Raw genomic sequence first — 25,010 nt, 5'->3', positions numbered from 1 at the left:
GCCAGTCAATGCTGTGAGGGCTGGCCAAGGCAGCCGGGGCTGCGAGGGCTGTGAGGGACGAACACCTTCCACGAATTTCATGCATTGTGCCTCTAGTTAAAAAATATTTACTGAGGGTCTGTATATATGCCAGGCATGGTACTGGAGACAATAGATGGACTGCTCATGTGGAACTTATTTTCTGATTAGGAAATAAATAGACAATAAGCAAACAAACATTTAATAAGCAAATTATAGATTTGAATGATTGCCTTGAAGGAAATAAGCAAGCTGATATGTGCATGTAAATATGGTATCCAGTGGATGGGAAAGTCTTTATCTTAGGAAGGTTTCTCTCAGGAAGGGACACTAGATCAGAGAAGGATCCGAAAGTATAAAGTTCCTAAAAAGCTTGAAATGTCAGTTATTTTTGGCTCTTTCTTCTGCCATATTTCTTGTAATTATCAAGTTGGGTTGATTCCATCCTCAAAGTACACCTGTTATTTTCACTTCTACCACCCTCACCTTTATTGTGATCTCTATTACTGCCTTCCTGAGTCTTAACAGGTCCTCCTTGGTACCTGTAGTTCTCCTTCCACTGCAGTCTCCATGGGTCACAAATCAGCTCTCCTCTAGGCAAACCATTCTTCTGCTCAGAACTTACAATGGTTCCTTATTGTTTGCTTTATTAAGAACAAAATCCTGAAAGAAAAAAAAGAGAACAAAGTCCTATAGCATTCAAGACCTTCCACCCTACAGCCCCAACCCACCTTTTTAGTTTGCTAATCTATTCTGCACACATGTCCCTTCCTTTGTTTTTTTCTATGCTTTAGCCCACATTGTTCCCTTTGCCTGGAATGACTCTCTCATGCCCTTCCCTTCTTAATCCCATCTCAGACACTGCTTCCTGGGGCCACTTCTTTTTTCTTTTTTTTATTAATGAGTTTATTTGAGCCAAACTGATGACATATTCTGGAGAGCAAGATCTCGAATGCTCCCCTCCTGGAGCCTTTCCTTAATCTCCTAGAAAGTGTGTGATTGATAAGATCTTTCTTTGTCCTTCCCTTTTGGCATAGGTCGTACTCTAGCTTTATGTTAAAACCTTTTGTATCCTTGTTTTAATCCCCTTTTAAAGCAGGAACCCTGTCTTGTAAGTATCCATACTCCTTCATAGCATACTGCACATTGTTTTACTTAACAGTATCATCTTCATGAATGTTTATTGAATCTATATCTTTCCCCCTCTTCCTTTTCCTGCTTCCCTACACATTGAGGTAAGGAGAGTGCATGTGTAAAGAAAGAATATAAAAACTTGATTCCCAACTATTTTATTCCTTAGGGGAATAAAGCAGAATGTCATGTAAATAAAAATAGTGCTGCTTGTTTTCATTCTCTTATTTTGATGATCTGGAAGCTGTGGCTACTTGTCTGTGCTGACTCTTCTCACAAATATCTACAGAGAAAGAGTCATGGGAGGGAGTGCAGCAGTTCCTGTTTATTTGTTTTGTTTCGTGTATGAGTGAGGGTTAAGAGAAGGGTGAAGAATGAACACATTGGGAAAAATGTCTCCTTAAAGGCTACTTCTGTGGTAATTGTGTATGGCCCATATTTTTTAGAGAGAAAAAGTAAAGGCAGTTGTTTTTATGATTTTGGTTTTTCATTCACAAACAGAGGCCAGTTCACTACATATATTTGTAAATCCTTACTATCTATTATGTACACGTCAATTCCAAGTTGCCCTGTGGTCCTGCAACTGGAGAAGTCTTTTTCTTGCTGCTCATATTGGGAGAATTATCCATATGGGTTAGTAAAAGGCAGATTTGTTTGTCAGATTTCTTTAGGAGCTTTCTCTGACCTGTTCTGTAATTTTGTTATATAATAAAATGAAGTATCACTCTATTATAGCAGATGTGATATACATTTATAAAGAAGCATAGTTACATATTTATTTAATAAATATTTATCAAACTCTTCCTATGTGCTGTACATTGTGTTAATAGCTGTGTTAAAACAAAGATAGATTTCACGAAAGTTACAGTTTAGTGGGAAAGAGGATGGGGACAAGTAGTTATAAGAATGATGTGCTTTAAGGAAGTAGTTTGTGGTGGGATCTACAGTGGAGTCTTCAGTTTTGGGTATTAGGGAATATGCTAGGCAGCAGTGGTGTTAAAGCAGAAACCAGAAAGCTGAGCAGGAGTTAGCTAGGAGAAGGGAGATAACTGAAATTTCTGTCCAGGTAGAGGGTATATCATATATAAGATCATGAGTTAGTAAAGAGCAGGTCATGTTGGAGGAACTGAAGGGAGATCAGTAAGACTGAGACAGCAGGCCAGAGATGAGGAAGGAGGCTGAAGCCCTCAACACTGAGATCAGTATTGTCACTTTTTCCATTTGCACACTTGTGGTATGGCTATTCTTCTCTGAAGCATTCATTGACTTTAAGAACATAACTTGGTGTTGAAGTACCCATATGGGTTAGTGGGGCAGAGCATGCTCCACATGTTGAGCAGAGTACATGCATTCACCTTGTGGCAGGTACTGCATAAGTGCTCTTAATATATTTTTTCTTCAGGGAGGTACTACATCCTATATAATAAAGAGCTAATATGCTAATTAGACCGAACAGCAGAATGACCATCCGGATGACCTTCCAGACGAAGCCGGTTCTGTGAGGGCCGGCTGAGGATGACAGAGGCTGCAAGAGCCGGCCGAGGCTGTGAGGGGCTGCGAGGGCCGAGCCCATTGCATGAATTTCGTGCATCAGTCCTCTAGTTGTTTTATAGAGGGATAAAGGGCTCAGAGATGAAGTCATATATCCATAATCACATAGCTGATAAGTGATGGTGATAGCACCAGGGTTTAAACAGAGCTCTGTTGACATTAGAGCTTTTGCTCCATGTTGTCTCTGTACTAGCCATATATTTGGGATAGACAGAAGTTTTGTAATTCATGTCCTGATTTTAAGATAGTCGTGGAAGTCACATTTATTAAGGAAATCCAGATTAGACAATAATAAAGTTGAGGAATCTCAGTTGTCTTTCTAATACCAGGTTGGGTAATTTTGGAGACAGAAAAAAAAGGAGGTTTAAAAAACACAGAATTTTGTTCTCACTTTAGCTTTGTGTTATGGAAAGAAGAGCTTTTAATGAATGGCAACTATGTTAGCAGTCAAAAGGGACTATGAGACCTCAGATAAAACAGACTGAGATATTTTGGGGTGGCTCTGTACATTGTAGAGCAAAAGTTGTTAAGAGATCGCCATTGATGATCAACAAGGCACTCTCCAAGGGAATAAAGGAGGAGACTAAATTGGTGAGGCAGGAGTGATTTTACTACTTTATAACTTTGTCCTCTTAAGCTTACTCAGGGTAGTTTACCTTAATTCCATTAGCATATCCTTCATCTTAAGCTTTCCCTGTGTACAACAGTCTGTGTATAACAATTGGCTAGAATAAGTTAAATAAGAATTCATGTAAATGTCCCTAATCTATGCTGCTATATATTCATCTTTCACTCCACTTACAGAGGTGCTTGCATACCCCACCTTCTGTTCAGTAATTCAAAGGGACAGAGGTCACCTGTTTGGCACTCTGCTTTTGAAAGACTACCATTCCTTGGATTAGTAAATCAAATCCAATTGACTGTGTAGATATTTTGTTTTATTTAAGAGCCTGGATACTGGTCTCATCTTTTAATACCATGTATAGAATAATAGCACTATTCTTCTGTTTAATAAAGTATTATCATTTTACAGGACATTAGACTGAAATTTTAAGCTAATCTCTTTAACTTCTTTGATGAGAGACCTGGTTGTTGAACCATGATTGTAATGATATTATTCTGCCATGTAAGAGAACATAAGTAGTCCCTGAGATGTGGATTTATAATCTTCAGCATATGAAGTGATCAAAGTGTTATCACAAATTGTTTTAAAAATCTTTATAAATAGGATGTCCAAAGCACTCATGTTTTATTTCTGCTATATGTACCTTTCCTCAGAGCTACGTAATTTCTTCAGTGATGAATTTGTATTAATAGTATATTGCACTGTCACAGCACTGGTAATTGGACAGAAAGTCAAAAGCAAAGCATATCACATACCAGGACACATCATATTGGGTGTGTAAGAGAGGTCCTCCCTGTCACCAAGTCACTGCCCTGTCATCAGCTCCATGATAGGTGCGATTTTTTTTTCTTTTTTTTACTTTGCAAGGTCATGGTTTTTTAAGTGAACATTCAGAGCAAATTGTTAAAGTTTATGTCATAATTTCAATATTAAAATACAATATTATTGTATATGCTTGCATGTGTGTTTGGCAGTGATTTCACACTTGTAGTGCATGCTTATAATATGCTTCAAAAGTATATTAGTAATATATCAAGCTTTCTCTTCCAGGCCCTTGCTGGACACTTGCACACATGTATTATCCAACTTCATCATCACAAGACCCCTCTGGGATAGTTATTACTGTTTTCATTGTACATACAAGAAAACAAGCCAAAGACATGAAGTAACTTGTTCAAGTTTAAATAGATCTAATCGATGGCACAATGGACACTCAAACTCAAATCTCTCTTCAAATACCCTTCTCTTTTCACTGTATCACAGAATGTTTGTCGTTTTCAGAAGGAAAAAAACCCCAAAGTTTTTGAAAGATCCCCTTGGTACTGGTTAAATTTTAGTGTGTGTGTGCATATGTGTATTTAAGCTTTGACACAATTTGCATTTGTTCAGTTTTCCTGATGCTGTATAGCTAGCATGTTTGGCCAGTATCCTTGTGATTTAAACAAGGAACTACAGCCCAAACAATGGCTCTGATTCAGCAGATAGGAAAGTGAGGAAGTACTTGTTATTATTTGTCAGTGAATTTTTATTTTTATGCAGTTTGAGCCATGGGTCACACTGCAGACACTGTCTGTTTAAACTGTTGGAAACCTCTGCCACTTCCTGAGCACTAATGGCCTTTTCCTTTAAGGGAGCAGCTCATACAATAACTTTGGGAAGCAGTGGTGATGACTTTGGCATTTGATGTTTTCTTTCTCTTTAACAGTTGGCTTTAAAGACAATGACCAGTACAGCCCCAACAAACCAAAACAGACTTTTTGTTTGCCTTTTTATGTAGTCTAATTTCTAAAAAATGGTCACACTTTATTTATATTTTGAAAAATTTTAAGAGTTTATTTAAGCCAAACTGACAACATATGCCAGGGAGCAAGATCTCAGATGTTACCAGAAAATGACCACACCTTAACAGAGAAGGAATTCATATTTGCCAAGCACTTCTCTATAATCTCCTCAAGGACAGCAATCTTGGGTTTCATGTGTGGACCTGGGAGGCCACAGCACCAAGCTCTGTACATGTGGAGCTGAGATGAGGGGATGGCACTGCATATCATGCATGTCCTGTCTTACCGCAAATGTTAAGTGCAAAAGCCTTTGCTGTTACTTATATGCTCCCAGTGCTTTAGTCCATCTCTGAAGAACGTGAGTGTAACATGATGAAATGAATATTGGCTGAGATGCCAGGGGAGTTATTTGCCACAAAGTATGGGTTATGGTTTCCAGAAGGGCTTTTTGCAGTCAAATTAATATTTACTTAATATGAATTTATAATCATTTATTTATCTATAGTTTCTGTTTCCAGGTGATCATGTTTCTCTGCTTCACACCCTAGCCAAATATATACATCTTTTTACTCTTTTCTCTTGGTCTTCCTGCAATGTTTTATTCTTTAAATATATCTTTGATCTTCAAGGTCTCTGGCTTGTTTAGTGCTTTCTTGTTCTCTTCTGTTAAGAAATGTATAACAAATATTATCACTGATCATGCGGTTTGGGCCCCTGACCTTTCCTTCCTAGATAATATCTAGATCTCAGTTGTATTGCATCTCCAGGCCCAGAAAAGCAGCAAAACCAGATGAGTGATGCATCAGCTGACCTCAGGACCAGCTGCACTGAGTAATGAACCCCTACCCTGGTGCCAACCAGTCAATCAATGAAGACCCCAACCCTGAAAGGACATACCTGAAAAGCTGCTGAACATTCTATTGAGATCTTCCCCTGCGACCTTCCCTAAAATCTCTGCTCTTAAAACCCTTAGGATGAAAGACCCAGGCTGCTGTCTCTTCTGGGAACATGCCTGAAACTTTCTCCTCCCCCCTCCTCCACTCCATTCCCCTAGGTGTGACATCTTTATCGTCCTCACTTCTAAGATCCAAGGGCCCTTCCTTTGCCTCAATTACTTGTTTCCTAAGCCCATTTCTTCTATGAATTACTTCTTGTACCTCTATGATTTTCTAAATAAATGTTCTCTTATATATAAAAAAAAAGAGCCCTGACAGGTATTCTCAGTGGTTAGAGCATCAGCCTGCAGACCAAAAGGTTGCGTGTTTGATTCTTGGTCAAGCGCACATACCTGGGTTGTGGGTTCAATCTCTGGGGCAGTATGCAGGAGGCAACAGATTGATGTGTCTCTCAGGTCGAGTTCTCCCTCTCTCTCCCCCTCTCGCCTTTTCACTTTCTCTAAAAATCAATGGAAAAATATCCTAGAGTGAGGATTAACAACAACAACAAAAAAGAATAGGATGCTGCTTTTACTGCTTAGGATTCCTAATATAGATACCTAAATGCAACCCAGAGGATAAGTGTTCAAAGCAAGTTAAACTTTAATAACAAATATTATATGACACTCCCTTCTAAAACTCTTGATTTATTTCACATTACTCTGTGGTCCCTGAGAAAGAAGAAACCTACCAAGAAGAGCTCCTGGTAACTGACTAACTGGGTTTAAATTTAAAAAGCAGAACCCAGCGGATGTTTCTAATCAGGGGCTTTTCACACAAACCTCAAGCAGAAGCCTTCACTGAATTGCCTGTCTGCACTGTATTCCTGACAGCTGAGCCAACCCATAAAGGAGTTCCTGAAATTGTATTTTAACCCATAGGACTGAGATTTCTCTCAATCTAATCAGAGCTATTCAACTACATCCCCATCAGTATCTTCACTGACCAGAGCAGCTCCATTCTGGCCAATCAGGACAGTGCCTTTTGGGCCAATCAAACTTGGAGGATTTGGAGTCCTCATGTACATGAGGATGGACTAATCAGACCAGGGGTGGGGACTTTCTATATAAGCCAGCTTTCCCTTTCCACTGTGTTTCCTCAGCTGGAGCTGAAACACTGATGTCTCACTGGAGCAGACTGGTGTAGGATGTAGCAGAGCAAGCAGAGCAGAGCAGAGCAGAACTGTCTAGCCAGATAGGGGTCTTGCTTCAGGGCCTCCCCAGAGCTGTGCTTTATCAAAATTGAGCAGTTTGCACTGAACAAAGTTTCCTTCTCCACACCCCAAATTGGAGATTCCTGATGGCATTGGATTGGCACTGATGACTATTGGTTGACAACTGTTAATGATCACTATCTCCTCCTGGTTACCTAGGATAGGGTACTTTAGAATCATCTGATTTCCTCACCTTTACTTCTACACCCAAATCCAATTAATCACCAAGACCTTTTCAGGATTCCTTCCTAATTTCTGTCCCTTCCTTTATATTCCTGGGTTACCACCTAATACAGGCCCATATAATTCCAAGCTAAACTATTAAAATAACCTCTTCCATTGCCTCTGTTCTTTCAGCCTCCATCCAGGCCAGCTGGCACAATGTTTTTCCTCTCCTTTTTTCCAATGCAGGCTTCAGTGGGTCCTGCTTACACCCCACCTCCTCAGGAAACTTTTCCCACTGACGCAGCCTAGCATGAGCTATCCTTTGAGCTCCCCTAGTACTTATTGTCTGTAGCATTCATTTGGCTGTTAACTGTGCCCTGCTTTGTGAAATGGTTCTCGCTGCCCAAACTGTAATTATGTCTTAGTATGATTTCACAGGCACTTATCCTCAAGTAGAAAGCATATGTGTTTCAGAATTAATACACCCACAGGGGATTATGGTTCAGGATGTTTAGAGTTTTTAAATTTCCCGATAGACATAATTTTAAACTTTGTAGTTAGAGAAATACTATGACCCACTAAACTTAGTTTATAACCCACTACCTCCATTTATATAACATTAATCTAGAATATCCGGACCTTACAAAGATGAAAGTTTCTCCTGTAATGGAGAGGTAAGGCTTGGAAGCAAAAATATTTACTGCAGGGGTGAGTTGTAAAGTCTTGCAAGAGAAGTGTATAGCATGAGTTCAGTGGAGGGAGAATTGCATCGTGAAAATTAATTCCTGTTGTAGGAAGATGATTCTGTTTGGGGGAGAAAGGACTTGGGTATCACTTAACAATCATAGATTTTCCCTTGATAGTTAAGTGATTTCAAAGAGTTTTTTTGTTTGTTTATGATAAGGGCAGGTGGGAATAATATACATCCATTTTCTCTTTATTTATTCACTGTTTTGTTTTCTTTCTTGGTGTTTATGTGCTCATAGTAATAGCAGTGCTTGTAGTTGAGGTTTTCTGACTTTGATTGTATTTCTAAACACTAACAGGATACCGTAAGGGAGAAAATTTATTTCTTCTTTAATACTCATTTATTTGGGGGATGAACAAAAGGACTATTTTAAAAATGAGGAGCTCTAAGGGGTACTAGGCTATGGGACAAAAACATTATCACTTGTGAATAGTTATAAATACCTGTCATTGTAGGCTGCCTGGATTATAGTTTTCAAGTCAGGCAATATTCTGTAATAATGTTGGCAAACTTATTTTTTAAATTATTTTTTATTTTTCAATTACCGTTAACATACAATATAATATTAGGGCAGATTATTATTACTCCTGAGTAATTTTCCTCAGAATGTTTACTTTTTATTGATTTTTTTTTTAAAAATTAATTTTTAAGTGAAATGAGCCTTTGAGACAAAGCTCTTCTTCGTTCCATTCTTTGTGGTGGCTCATTTCCTTTATAGAAAATCCTTTATATAAAGGCTACCTTACATTATTTTTACTGCCTTAATGGAAAGAGTATCGTATCTGGGTAAAATGTATCATCAAACTGTGTTTTAGGTTCTCTAGGGTCAGATGCCAAATGTGAAAATATCGGTATAGTTGTAATGCACTTTTGTGCGTGTGCTTTTAATACCACAAGATAAAATTATTGATCAACCATCAGAGGGTATTTGGTATAAATTTTGAGCCTTTACTGAGATCAGGGATTTGTATACATACTACCTTGAATCAAGGAAAATATTAGTAGCCACTTACAGTTACTCAACTGAGGATCAGAGATGTGAAAAAATTGCTGGAATTCACCTAACTTGAAAGCAGCATGATCAGAATTTTAACCTAGAACTGTCAGGCTACAAAGCTGGGCATTTCCACTGGAGAAGGAGCACGTCCCTTGGGACCTGGGCTTGTCCTTGAAAGCTTTACTGAGGGGGCAGTGCTTGAGTGAACACTTGGCTGGATGGAGGGTGAAGTAGGAGTTTTCTGTAATGACATGGGAGGAGGATATTATAGGCAGGGGGAAATTCAAGGGCACCAGCCTGGGGACTTGAGCAAGCATATTATGTCCAGAGGATTTCTGAATTATGAAGTAGGAGAGAGGCAAGTGGTAGAAGATGAGGTTGGAAGAGGTGGGCAGGGTCCTCGTATAGCATTACTAGCTCCTCTGAGTTTGCCTTCACTGCAGCCTCCTGTACTAGCAGTTAATTGGGTTACATCTCCTCTTTGCTGCCATAGCAAACAACCCTGTGCTTACCCACATCCACAATGTGCATGCTTTGTGTGGAAATAGTTTCTGTGCTTGCTTGTCTCCACTGGACTGTGGCCTCTTTGAGAACAAAGACTGTGACTTTTATCCTTGTATCCAGTCACATGCATTAGGCCTTGAGAAATGATGAGTATGAAAGGGCCTTGTCCTTGCTAAGGAGAATCAATAATCATAGTCACCTACGTGTTTACCACTCTTCTACCATTTCAATGTTGAGTTGGATTTAAGTTGATAATTTTAGGATCTGTTTACATTTTCTGAGGTTAAAACACCTGGTAGAAAGGTAAGAGTTTCATTGGTGTCATACTATACTTCTCACCTCTTCAACTCAACTCAACTCAACTCAACTCAACTCAACTCAACTCAGAAGTCTGATGGAACAAGTCCTGTGCCCATTGTGCTTTGGGCTGTGGGATTCAGACATGAACAAGAAAGGGGAGGCAGCTGGCATGGTGGGAAAAATGCAGCTTCTCCACTTCATAGGGTTTCTCTGAAGAGTAAATGAGGGACTGTACATTTACAGTCCTTAGTGCAGCCCTTACGTTATTCAGAGAGGCAGGTGGGAATAATACACATGGTTTGATCAATATATTCTAACATCTTTTATAGGGTTACTAGTGTTGGGGTTTATAATAGTATAGCAGGTATCCTATATGTATATAGATAACTAGTGCAAAGCTATACTGGGTGGGCAAAAGTGTGTTTATGTAGTTCGTATGGAAAATAATACAATAATTAATAAACAATAATACAAGAATAAACTGTTTCATGTACTCCTAACTGTAAGCCTTACTTTTGCCCCACCAGTTAAAAAGTACTATAATAAAACTAAAATTACTGTGGAGCACAAAGAAGGCAGAAAGGCCCAGGAATGCTTCCTGTAAGAAGTGGCATTGAATAATATCCCCTGGACCTTTTCACACAGTTGGTGTACCTAACTAGAAGGCTGTGGAGATTAAAGGCCTAATTAGGTCTACCTCTGTTGTTCTCTGTCAGAGTCAAAGCTGCACAATTACAGTTTCTAAGTGTTTCTTTGTGTACTAGAGGCCCGGTGCATGAATTTGTGCATGAGTGGGGTCCCTTGGCCTGGCCAGCGATCGAGGCCTATCAGGGCCGGCCAGGGGGAGGGGCCGCGGGAGGTTGGTCAGCTGGTCCCCCCAATTGGGGCTGATCGGGGTTGCAGGCCTGGGGGAGGGGCTGTGGAAGGTTGGCTGTGAGAGTGTACTGACCACCAGGGGGCAGCTCCTGCATTGAGCATCTGCCCCCTGGTGGTCTGGTGCATCAGAGTGACTGGTCGTTCTGGTTGTTCGGTTGTAACAGTCGCTTAGGCTTTTATATATATAGATTTGCTTGTTTGTTATCTGTTTCTTTTATTAGACTACTAGTATCCCAGTGCACGAATTTGTGCACATTGAAAGGAAATTAATTGGAAGAAATATTTTAATATTGCTATTCACCCTTTCTCTATAATAGAAGTGTCAACCAAATTCACAATCAACAATGACAGATGGAAGCACATGCATGCAATTGGTGCCAGCGAGAGCTTTATATACTAGGTGTCCCGGTTAATAATGTGGATTTTTAAAAATATATTTTTAATATATTTTATTGATTTCAGAGAGGAAGGGAGAGGGAGAGAAACATCAATGATGAGACATAATCATTGATTGGCTGCCTCCTGCACGCCCCCTACTGGGGATCGAGCCTGCAACCCATGCATGTGCCCTTGGCAGGAATCGAATCTGGGACCCTTCAGTTCGCAGGCCGACGCTCTATCCATTGAGCCAATAGGGCCAGATTTTTTTCAATAGATGGAGTTACACATATGTTGTTGATATATATGTGATTTGATATGTATGCTATTTTGTTGTATTGACAACAAGCTTCAGAACTTCATATGTCAAATTTTCTGAAGGTGTTAACATCATAGATATTTTTACGCTTAAAAATGTCAAGTTTCATGCCAAAAAAGAGCATTTGCGGGAAGTTTTAATTCATTACTTTATTTTGAAAAAAAGTGCTGCTGAATACTTCGGGAAGCTTATGGTGAACATGCTCCATCTCAAGATACTTGTGAATGATGGTTTAAACCAGCCTGGGCAAACTACGGCCCGCGGGCTAGATCCGGCCCGTTTGAAATGAATAAAACTAAAAAAAAAAAGACCGTACCCTTTTATGTAATGATGTTTACTTTGAATTTATATTAGTTCACACAAACACTCCATCCATGTTTTTGTTCTGGCCCTCCAGTCCAGTTTAAGAACCCATTGTGGCCCTTGAGTCAAAAAGTTTGCCCACCCCTGGTTTAAACGCTTTAAAAGTGATGATTTTGATGTGAAAGACAAAGAAGGTCCAGGTTAACTGAGAAAGTTTGAAGACCAACAATTGCAAGCATTATTGGATGAAATGCGTGTCAAACTCAAAACCAACTTGCAGAAAGATTAAATGTTGCTCAGCAAACAATTTCCGATCATTTACAAGCAATGGGAAAGATTTTAAAGGAAGGAAAATGGGTGCCACATCAACTGAACAAAAGACAAATGGAAAACCGAAAAGTCATCAGTAAAATGTTGCTTCAACGGCACGAAAGAAAGTCTTTTTTGCATTGAATTGTGACTGGCGATGAAAAGTGGATTTGTTTTGAGAATCCCATATGCACAAACCATCAACATTGACTGCAAGGCTAAATTGCTTCAGAAAGAAGACAATGCTCTGTGTTTGGTGGGATCAGGAAGGTGTGGTGTATTATGAGCTTCTAAAACCAGGTGAAACCGTTAATACTGATTGCTACAGACAACAAATAACCAATCTGAACCACGCTTTGATCGTGAAATGACCAGAATGTGCCAGAAGACATGGCAAAGTAATTTTGCTTCATAATGATGCACCGTCACACACTTCAAAACCAGTTAAAGACACGTTAAAAGATCTTGCCTGGGAAGTATTAACCCACCAGCTGTATTCACCAGATCTTGCTCCTTCAGATTACCACTTGTTCTGATCGATGGCACATGCACTTTCTGAACAGCACTTCAAAACATACGAAGAAGTGGAAAATTGGGTCTCTGAATGGTTTGCCTCAAAACAAGAAAAGTTCTATTGGGACGTATCCACAAGTTACCTGAAAGATGGGGAAAATGTGTAGCTGGTGATGGACATTACTTTGAATAAAGCACTTTTGATGTTTCTCTTGAAATTATCATATTTTCTTTGATTACAAAATCCGCATTATTAACTGGTACACTTGGTATATAAATAAACTTGCTTAATTAGACCTGCTTTCTGATTTAGCTAAACTTTTTCCAGCCCAGTGAAGCACCCCAACTTCTTTTTCAGGTAATTGTCAGCAACACAGCAGTAAATATCAATAGGAAGCAGATTATGATTGTAGATCACGCAGGGAGAACAAAGGGTGAAATATTTAACTGCAGCAGTGTTTGACTATATTCTGTGCAGTGAGAAAACCTGAAGTCATTTTCAACGTCCACCATTTCTTACTTTCTTTCAGTCGGGTCAGGTTTCTAAACTTTCTAAATGTCTGTTTTCTGGCTAATGAAAAGAAAATAGGATTCCACCGAGTCACCTATCAATCTACTCCAGGACTTCTGTGAGGATCAAATGAGATGAGGCACAGGAAAACGCTTCACAGACATTTGGTTAAAGTGTATAATGTTTTCACCTGGCTATAAAGCAAGTTGTGTTCCTGGGCTGAAGATACTCCAAGGAGGCTAGTCACTAGGGAGAAAAAGCTGGGCGTTGCTATGTGACGTCATTACCCAGAGCCCACAGCAACCATTTCTGGGCTGGGCTGGGCTGGGCTGTGGGCTGTATTTTGCAGCATGGGGTCTTTGCAGTATTGGCTGCGATTTGGTGGGCTGTTGCTCCAGGATGGTGGTGGGGCCTGTGTACCACTTGGGGGGAAGCCGAGTGTTGGTTTGTTGGTCCCAGGTCCGTGGTGCCGTTTCTTTTTAAATGTCAGTGTGCATCATGGCAGCTCCTGCGTTGAGTGTCTGCCCCCTAGTGGTCAGTGCGCATCAGTGCTACTGGTCGGACAGTCAGACAGACACTTACGCTTTTATATATTTAGAAGAGAGTACTAGGAGGGCAGTGACCATATTCAGCTTGTTCACTGTTGTATTTCTAGCATTTATCCCAAGATAGGCACTCAAGAAATATTTGAATAAATGAATGAATGAATGACTTTAATCACTGACTCTCATTTCTCTCTACATCCTATTAGCTCTGGGAAGTTGCTACACAGGATGGTGACGTGGTGGCAAAAGCACCTGAAAGTAATCAAAGAAGCAACTTGGTCCTGTTTGAACTTGCTGCTATTGTTCTGAGCTTTTTGGTTTTAGCTGAGGATATCCTTTTCCCTTCCTTTATCTTTTTTAAGGTGCCCTATAATTCAGACCGGATAAATGCTGAAAACAATGAGTAGTCTATAGAGTTGATGATAAAAATTCTCTAGAGGCCATTGTATAGTGAAACCATGACCAAACATTTGATGTTGGAGTTCCCCAAGAGGAAAAAGCTTAGGCAGCTACTTTTTCAGTTGCTTCCTTTTGTGGATACTCTTCATATGGGGATTTTGTAAAATTTAATTTTTCAGATGCTTAAAGCTTCTAAAATCAGTTATTAGTCATTGTAATAAGAATAATTATTTTTAAAGCAACCTCTAAAAAGAGAATGCTATAGGTTTCTTCCAGTGGTTCTTCCAGTGTGAATCATAGCAGGTCCTCTGTGCAAAAGGAGGAGATGCATTTTGGCATTATGTTGTAATATCTTGTTTGTATGTAATACTTTTTTTAAAAAAGTAGTTTATTAATTTAACAGAGGGAACTAGGTCAAGATTGTGAACCTGATGTCTTGTCTCACCAGAGGGAAGCAGGGACTAAAGTTTGAGAACTATTAGATTCTCATTTTGTAAAGTTTCTTTAAATAGTATCTGGAGGAAAAGAGTGGAAATAGAATCTACTTCGTTAACTTCCATTAAATGTTAGGGGGAACCTAATGGTCTTGGGACTCTCTCACCAGTTTAGTGGGGCTCTTTCTCTTAAAATGCCCACAGTCAGTGTCAGTGCAAAATCAGTTATAAAAGGGCGGTAGAGGTGGTTACAGCTGTTCAAAAGACTTATTTTTGTTGATTGCTATTATGTGAATACTGCTGATGTCATACATTGGGCCTTTTTTCATTGTGATATTTCCCGAGTGTATACTTTCGGAAAGTGAACATTGTTTATGTGTTATATATGTAGCAATTGAAGAGAGACTTGGGTTTGAAATCTGCCTTATTTATTAGTCTTGCCATCATCTCTCACCTGAACCTTTTAGTAGCCTTTTGTTTACACTTTCTCCCTTTCTTTATCATCTTTCTCCAGGCCGTTTTCCACAGAACAGCCTGTCCAAGTCAAATCCCTCCATCTGTGCTATGGACCCCATTCCCTCCTGCTACCTCATAATCTTTTTGCATCATGGAACCCCTCTCTCACTTATAGACTCAACTATTCCCTCTAGTACTTTATTGCCCTTGGACATTATACCCTTCTCAGGTTTCTTCCTTCTTCATGAAACTCAGTTGTTGAAAAAGTGTATTTTACATATTGATCAAATCAACATTTTGCAGCATATTTAGGTTTACTGAACTTGAGTATGCTGCTGAATGGGTCGTTAGGATATACATTTTACAAGAGGCTGTCATTCAGGTTAAATAACTGTGCACTTGCTGAGAGCCACAGCCTTAAATCCTATCAGCCCTAAAAACTGTGAGTAACCCTGTCATAAGATCTGGTATACTTCAGGTTACATACTTTAGTAAAATGCTGATTAGCCCTTTCCTAACCCTCCACCCAGATTCTGGCCTTTGGTCTATATTAATGTGTAGTTATTTATCTTCTCATTTCTACCTCCAGCAGAGGGCATGCAGTTTCTGCTTCCTCAGCAGCCTGGATAAGGCCAAACTGTTATGAACTAGTTTTAAATTTTATGCTTGGATTCTCCCTTAGGCATGTGACTTGTCACTGGGCAAAAGGTACATCCAACTACAGCATTCTGCAACTCTTCCACAGCCAGTAACAGACCCATGCAATAAAAGAACCCCACAAACTTGATCTTGGGAACTTTGATCTCCATTCTCATTATTTTGAATCATGCTGTTCTTTGAAGCTGGGCTTGGTCTATTTTTATATCAATTTTGCAGAGCTAAGATGTATGCGTGCATTTATTCATTCTCTACATATTCACTGATCTAGTATTTGCCAGACATCATTCTAGTCTCCTGGGGATTTGACAAAACTGACTAAAGTCTCAGCCTTATTAGGCTCTATTTCTAGTGGACTGATTTTATTCACTGCTGGTTTATTTAGAGAGGCAATTTCAGATTTCAGTTAGGATTCTCTTTATTGGAAGATTTTCATATCTACATCTAGTGGCAGCGTGATGAATCTAATCTTACCCTCATAAACTACTAGTATATACCTCCTGCCATAAAACAACAACATCTCCTGACTATTTTTGTTCTTTACCATTCATCATGCTCCCTTTGCTTAAAATGCTCTTCTGTACCTGAAAAAAATCTTATTTTTATTTTTATTTATTTTTTAAATTTATTAATTTTTTACAGAGAGGAAGGGAGAGGGATAGACAGTTAGAAACATTGATAAGAGAGAAACATCATCAGCTGCCTCCTACACACCCCCTACTGGGGATGAGCCCGCAACCAAGGTACATGCCCTTGACCAGAATTGAATCTGGGACCCTTTAGTCTGCAGGCCGACACTCTGTCCCCTGAGCCAAACCATTTAGGGCTGAAAAAAAATCTTGTTTCTTGTCAGGGTTCAGCTCAGATGTCACCTCCTTGGTGCAGCATTCCATGATTTTCTCAGGCAGGATAGTAACCTCTACTGAGCTTCTACAGCACTTTGTATATAGAACCTAATCACACCATCATGCAATTGTCTATTAGTATGTTCATTCCTTTTGTTAGATTCAGAACTTGAGAGATGGAATTGTATCTTATTCAGTTCTCTTTCCTTAATGTCTGTCACTTAAGAGTACTCAACACATATTTTTAAATGAAAGAAACATTTAATATAGATGTGACTTGGTGCAATATAATTTACAGTTGACTATAGTGAAATATAAACACCTTATGTACATTATAAAAGAAATCTTAAAATATAAAATATATCTTAAAGGAAAGCTTAAATAGTAACAAAGCTATTTGTTAATTATCTTATTATACATATTGAAAAATGCACTATCTTATTACAGAATCCCTTCATTTTTTTTCTTAGAGTCACTTCCCCCCTACAAGGATAACGACTATCCTGACTTCTAACAGGGTAAATTTTAATCCCTGACTTTAAAAATGATGATGAATGCCATATTTGAATGATGTGAATATATCTTTATTTTAAAAAGAAAGATTTAAAATAATTGGCATTTCTGGATCTCAGTTTTTTCATTTAAGAGTTTGGACTGAATATCTAAATTCCCTCCTGTCCTAAAATATTATGAATCTATTTAAACCTTCATGGTCTCTCCTACTTTATTTCTTATACTACAGCGCCCTCTGATGGCCGAACTTTTATGATGTAATATTTATGTGTTTCATAATCACAGCAGCACGTTATCTCTAATTTGGGAGCTTATGTTGTAACCAGGTAATTCTAGTGGCACAAAAGTCGGAAATTTTTGATCATGTGGTGCTTTCTGGAGTTGTTTAGTCATCAGGTGATACTGGAATCTTTATCTGATGAAACACTTAACTCTTGTTTGACAAAACATGTTGTTTCTTGATTTACTGGAATATTTCAGGGTTCTCGAGGGCATTCTAATTTTGGTAAATTAGAATGTGACTCCCTGTTTGGAACCCACAGTCCTTGGTGAGGGAAAAGGGGGTTAGTGAGTACTGATCAGCTATTGGAGCAGGTGTTTGAATCCATTTCCTACCAAGTACATTTTAAAAATATAATTTGATTTTGTTGTATGATATTAATTTATACTACTATTGAATTTATAATAGCTTCTTATATATTTTCTCAAGCACCAGGTACTAAGATAGAACATGTCTATGAAAATTTTAACATAACAAGAAATGTGGGGAACTACTGATTTGGAAGATTTGAACTGCACTTATCTAATAATTATAAAGTATCTGTCTTGTACAGAAGCACTGTGGTAGCTATTGTGTTCTTGCCTTTCTAACTATCCGTTTATAAGTATAGGAGGCTACACTTAGCCAAAATTTTCGATGGTGGACTCCCCCAAGCCTCTCCTTTTCTTCCTTTCCCCTGGTCATTTCTCTTTAAATAAGAGCCTTCTTTTTATAGTTCGGGGAAGGTTATCAAGAAAGTATAGAAGGAGGGAATATCATTTCCTGGTTAATATGAACATAAGGTGTGTGTAAAGAAGAGCAGTGTCTTACTACATGGAACAATGGCTTTATTTGAAGGGTATATCTGAAGGAACTCTCACCTTCTTTGTGAAAATGGAAACTAGACCTGTTAAGATTGGCAATGAAGAGAGCTTCTCTGTGGGAGGGGAAGGACAATTCTTTTTATATTCACCTTTGTCTTAGAGGGGGACTTGGGACCATTTCCCTTGTCACTATTGCACTGTCCTCAAGGAATACTATCTTCCTTTTCTTTAAAAGTCTCCAGTTCTTCCTGATAGCTTCATAGTAGAGATAAACAAAGGTAAACACTTAAGCAGGACTTTTTAATGGCCCTGACATATGAGGTGGAAATTAATGGGAGTCATCCATGACCTGACTCCTAAGATATGGCTTGCTCTCCCATCTTGTCCCAGCTCTGGGGCTACTACTGTATAAGGGACAACTTAACTTAGTAGGACTCTACTTGTAGATATCTACCCCTTCCAGCTGCAGTGGTTCTCAACCTGTGGGTCGCCTAAGACCATTGGAAAACACATATATAATTACATATTGTTCTTGTGATTAATCACTGCTTTAATTATGTTCAATTTGTAACAATGAAATTGGGGGTCACCACAACATGAGGAACTGTATTAAAGGGTCGCAGCATTAGGAAGGATGAGAACCGCTGAGCTATAGGCTAGGGCAGTGATGGCGAACCTATGACACGCATGTCAGAGGTGACACGCGAACTCATTTTTTTGGTTGATTTTTCTTTGTTAAATGGCATTTAAATATATAAAATAAATATAAAAAATATAAATCTTTGTATTACTATGGTTGCAAATATCAAAAAATTTCTATATGCGACACGGCACCAGAGTTAAGTTAGGGTTTTTCAAAATGCTGACATGCCGAGCTCAAAAGTTTTGCCATCACTGGGCTAGGACTTACCTAAACCTCACCTTCCTTCCAGGTTGTGGTCCCTTCTTTGAAAATTGTGCCCTTCCCTCTCCTTGAAGAGGAGATCAAGCTTACCTAGAAATGGTATCATTCTCTACATTTAGGAACTCTAAATGTAATGCCACAGTTGCAGAATTAATATAAGACACATATCAAATGGAAGAAAAAGGATCTTATTTCATTTTCGCATTTCTGGATTAGAAATGGAAACCAGAGTGCCCTCCTTCAAGGTGCTTTGATTTATTGGAGGAGTGAGTCCATTTCTTTGTCCTGTATATCTCTGAGTATACTTTTCATATCTTTTTTTTTTTTTTAAATATATTTTATTGATTTTTTACAGAGAGGAAGGGAGAGAGATAGAGAGCTAGAAACATCGATGAGAGAGAAACATCGATCAGCCGCCTCCTGCACATCTCCTACTGGGGATGTGCCCGCAACCCAGGTACATGCCCTTGACCGGAATCAAACCTGGGACCCTTCAGTCCGCAGGCCGATGCTCTATCCACTGAGCCAAACCGGTTTTGGCAACTTTTCATATCTTTAGTAAAATTTCACTTAGCTGCTATCATATATCTGTGCCCATAGATAAAACCAATTGTATACTGAGTTTCTAAAACTAAAGGCTACTGAGTGAGAGTCAGTGTGATTCTGTTTCTTATCAGTGGCCCAATTAAATGAGTTAAAAGTAGCAGTATAGTAACAATTACTGAGTCAGGTCACTGAAAACACTGATATTCTACATATTCTTCAGTGTAACCATTAGTAAATGGCTGGGGGATATGTTCTTCATTTTGCAGATTTAGGAGACAGATACCCTAGTGTCCCTTAACAAAGTTTGAACTTTGTACTCAGCCCCTGTCTACAATAGTGTAATACTGACAAAAGCAGGCTTTTGTTGGAGGTAGGATTGGCTAGGGGATAAAAGCACATGAAAAATAATTGTATTTGACTTTTATTTATTAGTTACTAGAGGCCCAGTGCACGACATTATGCCCTTGGCGGCGGGGGGGGGGGGGGGGGGGGGTGGGGGGATCCCCTCAGCCTGGCCTATGCCCTTTAGCAGTCTGGGAGCCCTCGTGGGACACCCTTAGTGCTATGGGAGGCTGGAGAGGCTCTCGCCACCGCCGCTGTGCTCGCCAGCCATCAGCCTGGCTTGTGGCTGAGCGGCAGCTCCTGCGTTGAGCATCTGCCCCCTGTTGGTCAGTGCACATCATAGCTACTGGTCCTTCTGCTGTTTGGTTGATTTGCATATTACCCGTTTATTATATAGGATGTTACCTTGGTCTAGTTATCTGACCTCTTTGAGCTTCAACATCCTTATTGTAATACTGGCATAATGAAAGTGCCCCAGAGGGTGACTGGGAGGATGATAGTGATCTGTGGAAAGCACCAGCATGGTGCCAGGCACATAGTAGATACTCTGTCCCCCTTACCCCTGTTGTTCCGAAATTGCCACCAAAACTGTGTCTACCAGATGTAATGTTCTCATAGGCTTTTCTGTATGTGAACTTCATTTTTGAGTTCTCAAGTCCAGATCATTATTTTTGTCACAATGAACTTTATTTAAAGAATGTTCTTTTTGTACCTTGCTCATCTCATGGATCTTTCCTCTGCAAGGTGAAGGACGGAAGCATCTCTTTAAAATTGCTTAGACCACATAAACCAAATTACAAAAATAATTAAAAGTTACAGCTCTGCTTCTGACTTGTGACAAAGTCACTTGACCTTTGAGCCTAGTTTCTTCAGCTAAACAGCACAGATCAAATAGTTTCGAAGGCCCTTGTCCCCTTTCATGTGATTTATAAAACTCTTCAGGAGGCAGAGTTGGAAGTGGCATGTAGGTCCCAATTATCAACAGCAGAGGGCACAATGCCCCTAGTATTCTAAGCCATTAGGTTTTGGAAAGAAACTATGTTTATGTAGCTTGAAGTTTATATTCTTGGTGACAGAGGGGAAGAAGAGAACCGTCAGGGTATTTGTTTCTCTGGCTTCCTCCCTGCACGCTGACTCAAGCTGCCTGTGTCCCTCATCTGAGGGCAGCTAGCTCTACAGGATCCTCTTCTGGATTTCAGTAGCCATCCCCCCATCCCATTCACCCTTTTAGGCCTAGGAGTGGTAAAAGCTCTGCTGTACCTCCCATAGGTTGCTGCACTATCCTGCTTATCTCCCCTATGCTCTGCCCACACCTTCGTAAATAGTCCCTTTATTAAGTCTCCTGAATTATTCTAATTTGAATGTGCCTTCTGTTTTCTGTTTGGAGTATAACTGACACAAGAACCTATTAAGAGATAGACACAGGAGTGTGGCAGATGGAAATATAAATATTACTCTTATTACCACCACAACTGATACTGGACCACATGGCTGGGGTCTGCTAGGGAAGCAGGTTTGCTGATATTTCACCCCTGAGGTCAGCCTGTGAGGGCTTGCCCCTGTAACACTCATGGTGTGGAGGAACAGAGAAGGATGAGTGCGTTTTCACAGAGAGGACAGAGGATGGGACTGAGCTGAGTGTTTTCGCCAAAGTTTTCAACAAGTCGAGTTGTTCTTTTTCCCTTGAGGAAGACCTAGAAGATGGGGCAAGAGGCCAGGAGCCTTCCACATGGGCAGGTAGACCTCCTTCCACACAGGAACATAACGCTTGATAGAAAGGTGGCCCTCCTCCAATACTTCACACAGCAAATAATACTTTAAATAAAGTCGAGGTAAGCAAAAACAGCCATAGACTTAATATCCATAATTTCTATAAAGAACACCTGCAGCTCTAGCCGGTTTGGCTCAGTAGATAGAGCGTTGGCCTACAGACCCAAGGGTCCCAGGTTCAATTCTGGTCAAGGGCAGGTATAGGCTCCTCCCCACCTGGGCCCCAGTCAGGGCTCATGTGGAGGCAACCAATCAATGTGTTTCTCTCTGTCTTTCCTTCTCTCTTACTCTCTCTCTAAAAGATCAATGGGAAAATATCCTTGGGTGAGGATTTAAAAAACAAACAAACACCTGCAAACTGACTAATTAAAACACCAATATTCCAATTGAGAAGTGGACAAAGGCTACAAATAAGCAATTCACAAAAGAGGGAATATTGCCCTAACCAGTTTGGCTCAGTGGATAGAGCGTCGGCCTGTGGACTCAAAGGTCCCAGGTTCGATTCCTGTCAAGGGCATGTACCTTGGTTGTGGGCACATCCCCAGTGGGGAATGTGCAGGAGGCAGCTGATCGGTGTTTCTCTCTCATCAATGTTTCTAACTCTCTATCCCTCTCCCTTCCTCTCTGTAAAAAATCAATAATATATATATATTTTAAAGGGAATATTAATTGCAAGTAAACATCTGGAAAAATGTTCAAACTCAGTAATTTATCAAGAATTTGCTTTTTAAAATGTTTTTACGCCCTTCAGATTGGCAAAAATCTTAAAGACTAATGTTATCCAGTGTTGATGAAGATGTAGGGAAGCAGGCATTCATAGACTGTTAGTAGAAATGTAAATTGATAAAGTCTTTTGAAGGACAATTTAGCAGAAAAAAACAAAAAAGAATTCATCATAGGTGATTCGTGCTTCGTGTTGTACCATGGGAAGAGATACAAAACCCCTGCCTATCTCACTGTTAGTGGTGCTCACTCACATTGATTACTAGATTAAGGTGATGCTAGCCTGATCCTTCCATTGTGAAGTTACATTTTCTCTTTGTGAAAATGCAGTATTCTCTATGATATTACTTTGGCACTAATATGAACATTCATTTCTCTATCATTCACTCTCCTAATGCTTTTAGCACCATTTGGTAATTTTTACCTGAGTCAGTAACTTCATTAGGGATTACAAAACTATGATTTTTCTGTTTCTGTCATTGCTTCTGCAATGGCTGACATTTGATTGAACAGAGTTCTTTTTCATCAACTGGGACTATTTGGTACACTGAAATATAATTGTTTGGAAAAGGCAGGTTAAATGTTGAGTTCTTTACTCTTTTGTATTCCAATTTCAAAGGAGTTGGTTTAATAGACACCTTAAATGCTAACAAATGCATATTTTTCTTGCTTTCTCTTCTTTGATACCCTTATGGACTAATGAATTTTCATGAATTGAATATTTTGATCAACTACTATTATTCTCTTTATGCTCAGTTTATTTTATATTCAACTTGTTAAAACTTTACCCAGTGATAATCTTTTCTAGTTGGTTCCTATACCTGTTAGACATAACTCCATTAATTTTTGAGCACTTTCTTGCTTTCTTGAACAGCAAGAGACATAGCTTCATTTACTAGCTTCCTTGACCCAAATGTTAGTCAGACACATCACTAACAAGCCCTAGTTCCTTTTAGTGGGGAATGGTATTAGACACTAAAATCCTGGCCCTTGAAATATCAAGTGTTACTGGAGTGACAATGTTTATAGACCTTTTCAGTGGTCTATTTCGTTTTTGAATTTTGATATTTTGAAAGTTTGGATAATGAGATTTTAAAAATTAATGGCCTCACAAAATAGAAACTGAATCATAAATACAAAAACAGACTGACAACAGTCAGAGGGGTGGAGTTTGGGGGTTTGGATGAAAAAGGTGAAGGGATTAAGGGGCTGGGGTGGGAAACAACAACTCATATACACAAACAACAGTATGGTGATTACCAGCGGGAAAGGGGGTGGGGGAGTATGTAGGAGAAGGTACAGGGGGATAAATGGAGACGGGAGACTTACCTTTGGGAGATGGTGTAATATAGAATTGTACACTTGAAACCTATATAATTTTATAACCAGTACCACCCCAATAAAAATTTAGAAAAAATAATGGGTTCACATCAGTATTTCCAATTTAATTTTAACATCAATGTGTTTTAAAGTAGCTATTTGATTTTATAATTGTATCTTTTCCCTTATACTGAAAATCTTGACTACCAACAACATTGCTATCTTGCAATATAAAGAAAATAATTTGTTTCATCTTACAATATAAAAAATAACTCTCAATATTACTACTAATAGTAAAATCAAATGAAGTATAATTTTTGTACCTTAGGTTGATTTTAATAGAAGAATACATTTAATTATTTTTTTGTTTATCTCATTTAATCACTTTTCTTTGAAATATGTGTCTTGTCTGTTTTTGTTTTTGTCATAGATTGATCATTTTGGATTTAAGAATGATAAAACTTTTAATCAGCGGTACCTAATAGCTGATCAACACTGGAGGAAAGAGGGTGGATCAATACTTTTCTACACTGGTAACGAAGGGGACATTATCTGGTTTTGCAACAATACGGTATGTGCAGATTTGTGAAGTTCCTATGCTCTATTTATCATGATAAACTGGAAAAGTATTTTGCAGCATATATGACCAAGTATTATTGTCCTTAATTGTGAAGCTCTTTAAAAAAATAACAAGAAGATAAACTCAATAGAAAAAAATAGAAAAGAAACCCAAAATACCATGAATAGGCAGTTCACAAAAGAATAAATACTGATGTCCACTAAGCCTGCATATTTTGCCTTAAAGAATTTCACATGAAATAATGAAATACTATATTTAGACAGTTGAATTAAAAAAAATTTTTTTTTGAAACCCTACCTTCTTTTTTGAATGAATAAAAATATTAAGAAAATGGGAACAGGAATGTTATGGCATACAGTTATTTTACTTTTATTATGGTCTCTGGAATGTAAATACAAAGGCACATATTTTTGTATATTCAGTATTATATTCTCAGAGTCCAGGACTGCTAGGTATATAGTAGGTGCTAAATAAATATTTGTTAAATGAGTGAATGAATAAAACCTGATCAAAGCAAATAAAAATACAAGTTTAATTGTCAAATAGGAATGGACAAAGGTAAAGTTATAGCTATATTTTAATTTAGCTTCACTGTTTTACCATTTTTCTTATGTTTATGAGGGTCAAAATGGTATAGTTGTTAGCTTGCTTTCCTTTGTATGTTTTGTATTATCTTTTATAATAATACTTAAGTCCATTAACAAAACTTAATTTAG

The 25,010-nt window shown here is 38.8% G+C and overlaps 1 protein-coding gene across 3 annotated transcripts in view; it reads left to right on the top strand.

Annotated features, from left to right (window-relative positions):
- Positions 1 to 25,010, top strand: part of PRCP (prolylcarboxypeptidase) — a 67,770-nt gene that overhangs the window by 12,726 nt on the left and 30,034 nt on the right. For all 3 annotated transcript variants that reach the window (XM_070425721.1, XM_070425719.1, XM_070425720.1), the window contains exon 3: positions 24,145 to 24,285. In XM_070425721.1, the coding sequence (XP_070281822.1) occupies positions 24,145 to 24,285 (141 nt within the window). The remainder of the gene's footprint in view (positions 1 to 24,144; positions 24,286 to 25,010) is intronic.

The sequence above is a fragment of the Myotis yumanensis genome, unplaced genomic scaffold (assembly GCF_028538775.1).
Source record: "Myotis yumanensis isolate MYYU_CA2020_CCGP unplaced genomic scaffold, mMyoYum1.0.hap1 SCAF_10, whole genome shotgun sequence".
Lineage (NCBI taxonomy): Eukaryota > Metazoa > Chordata > Mammalia > Chiroptera > Vespertilionidae > Myotis > Myotis yumanensis.
This window is presented reverse-complemented; position numbering and strand designations above follow the sequence as displayed.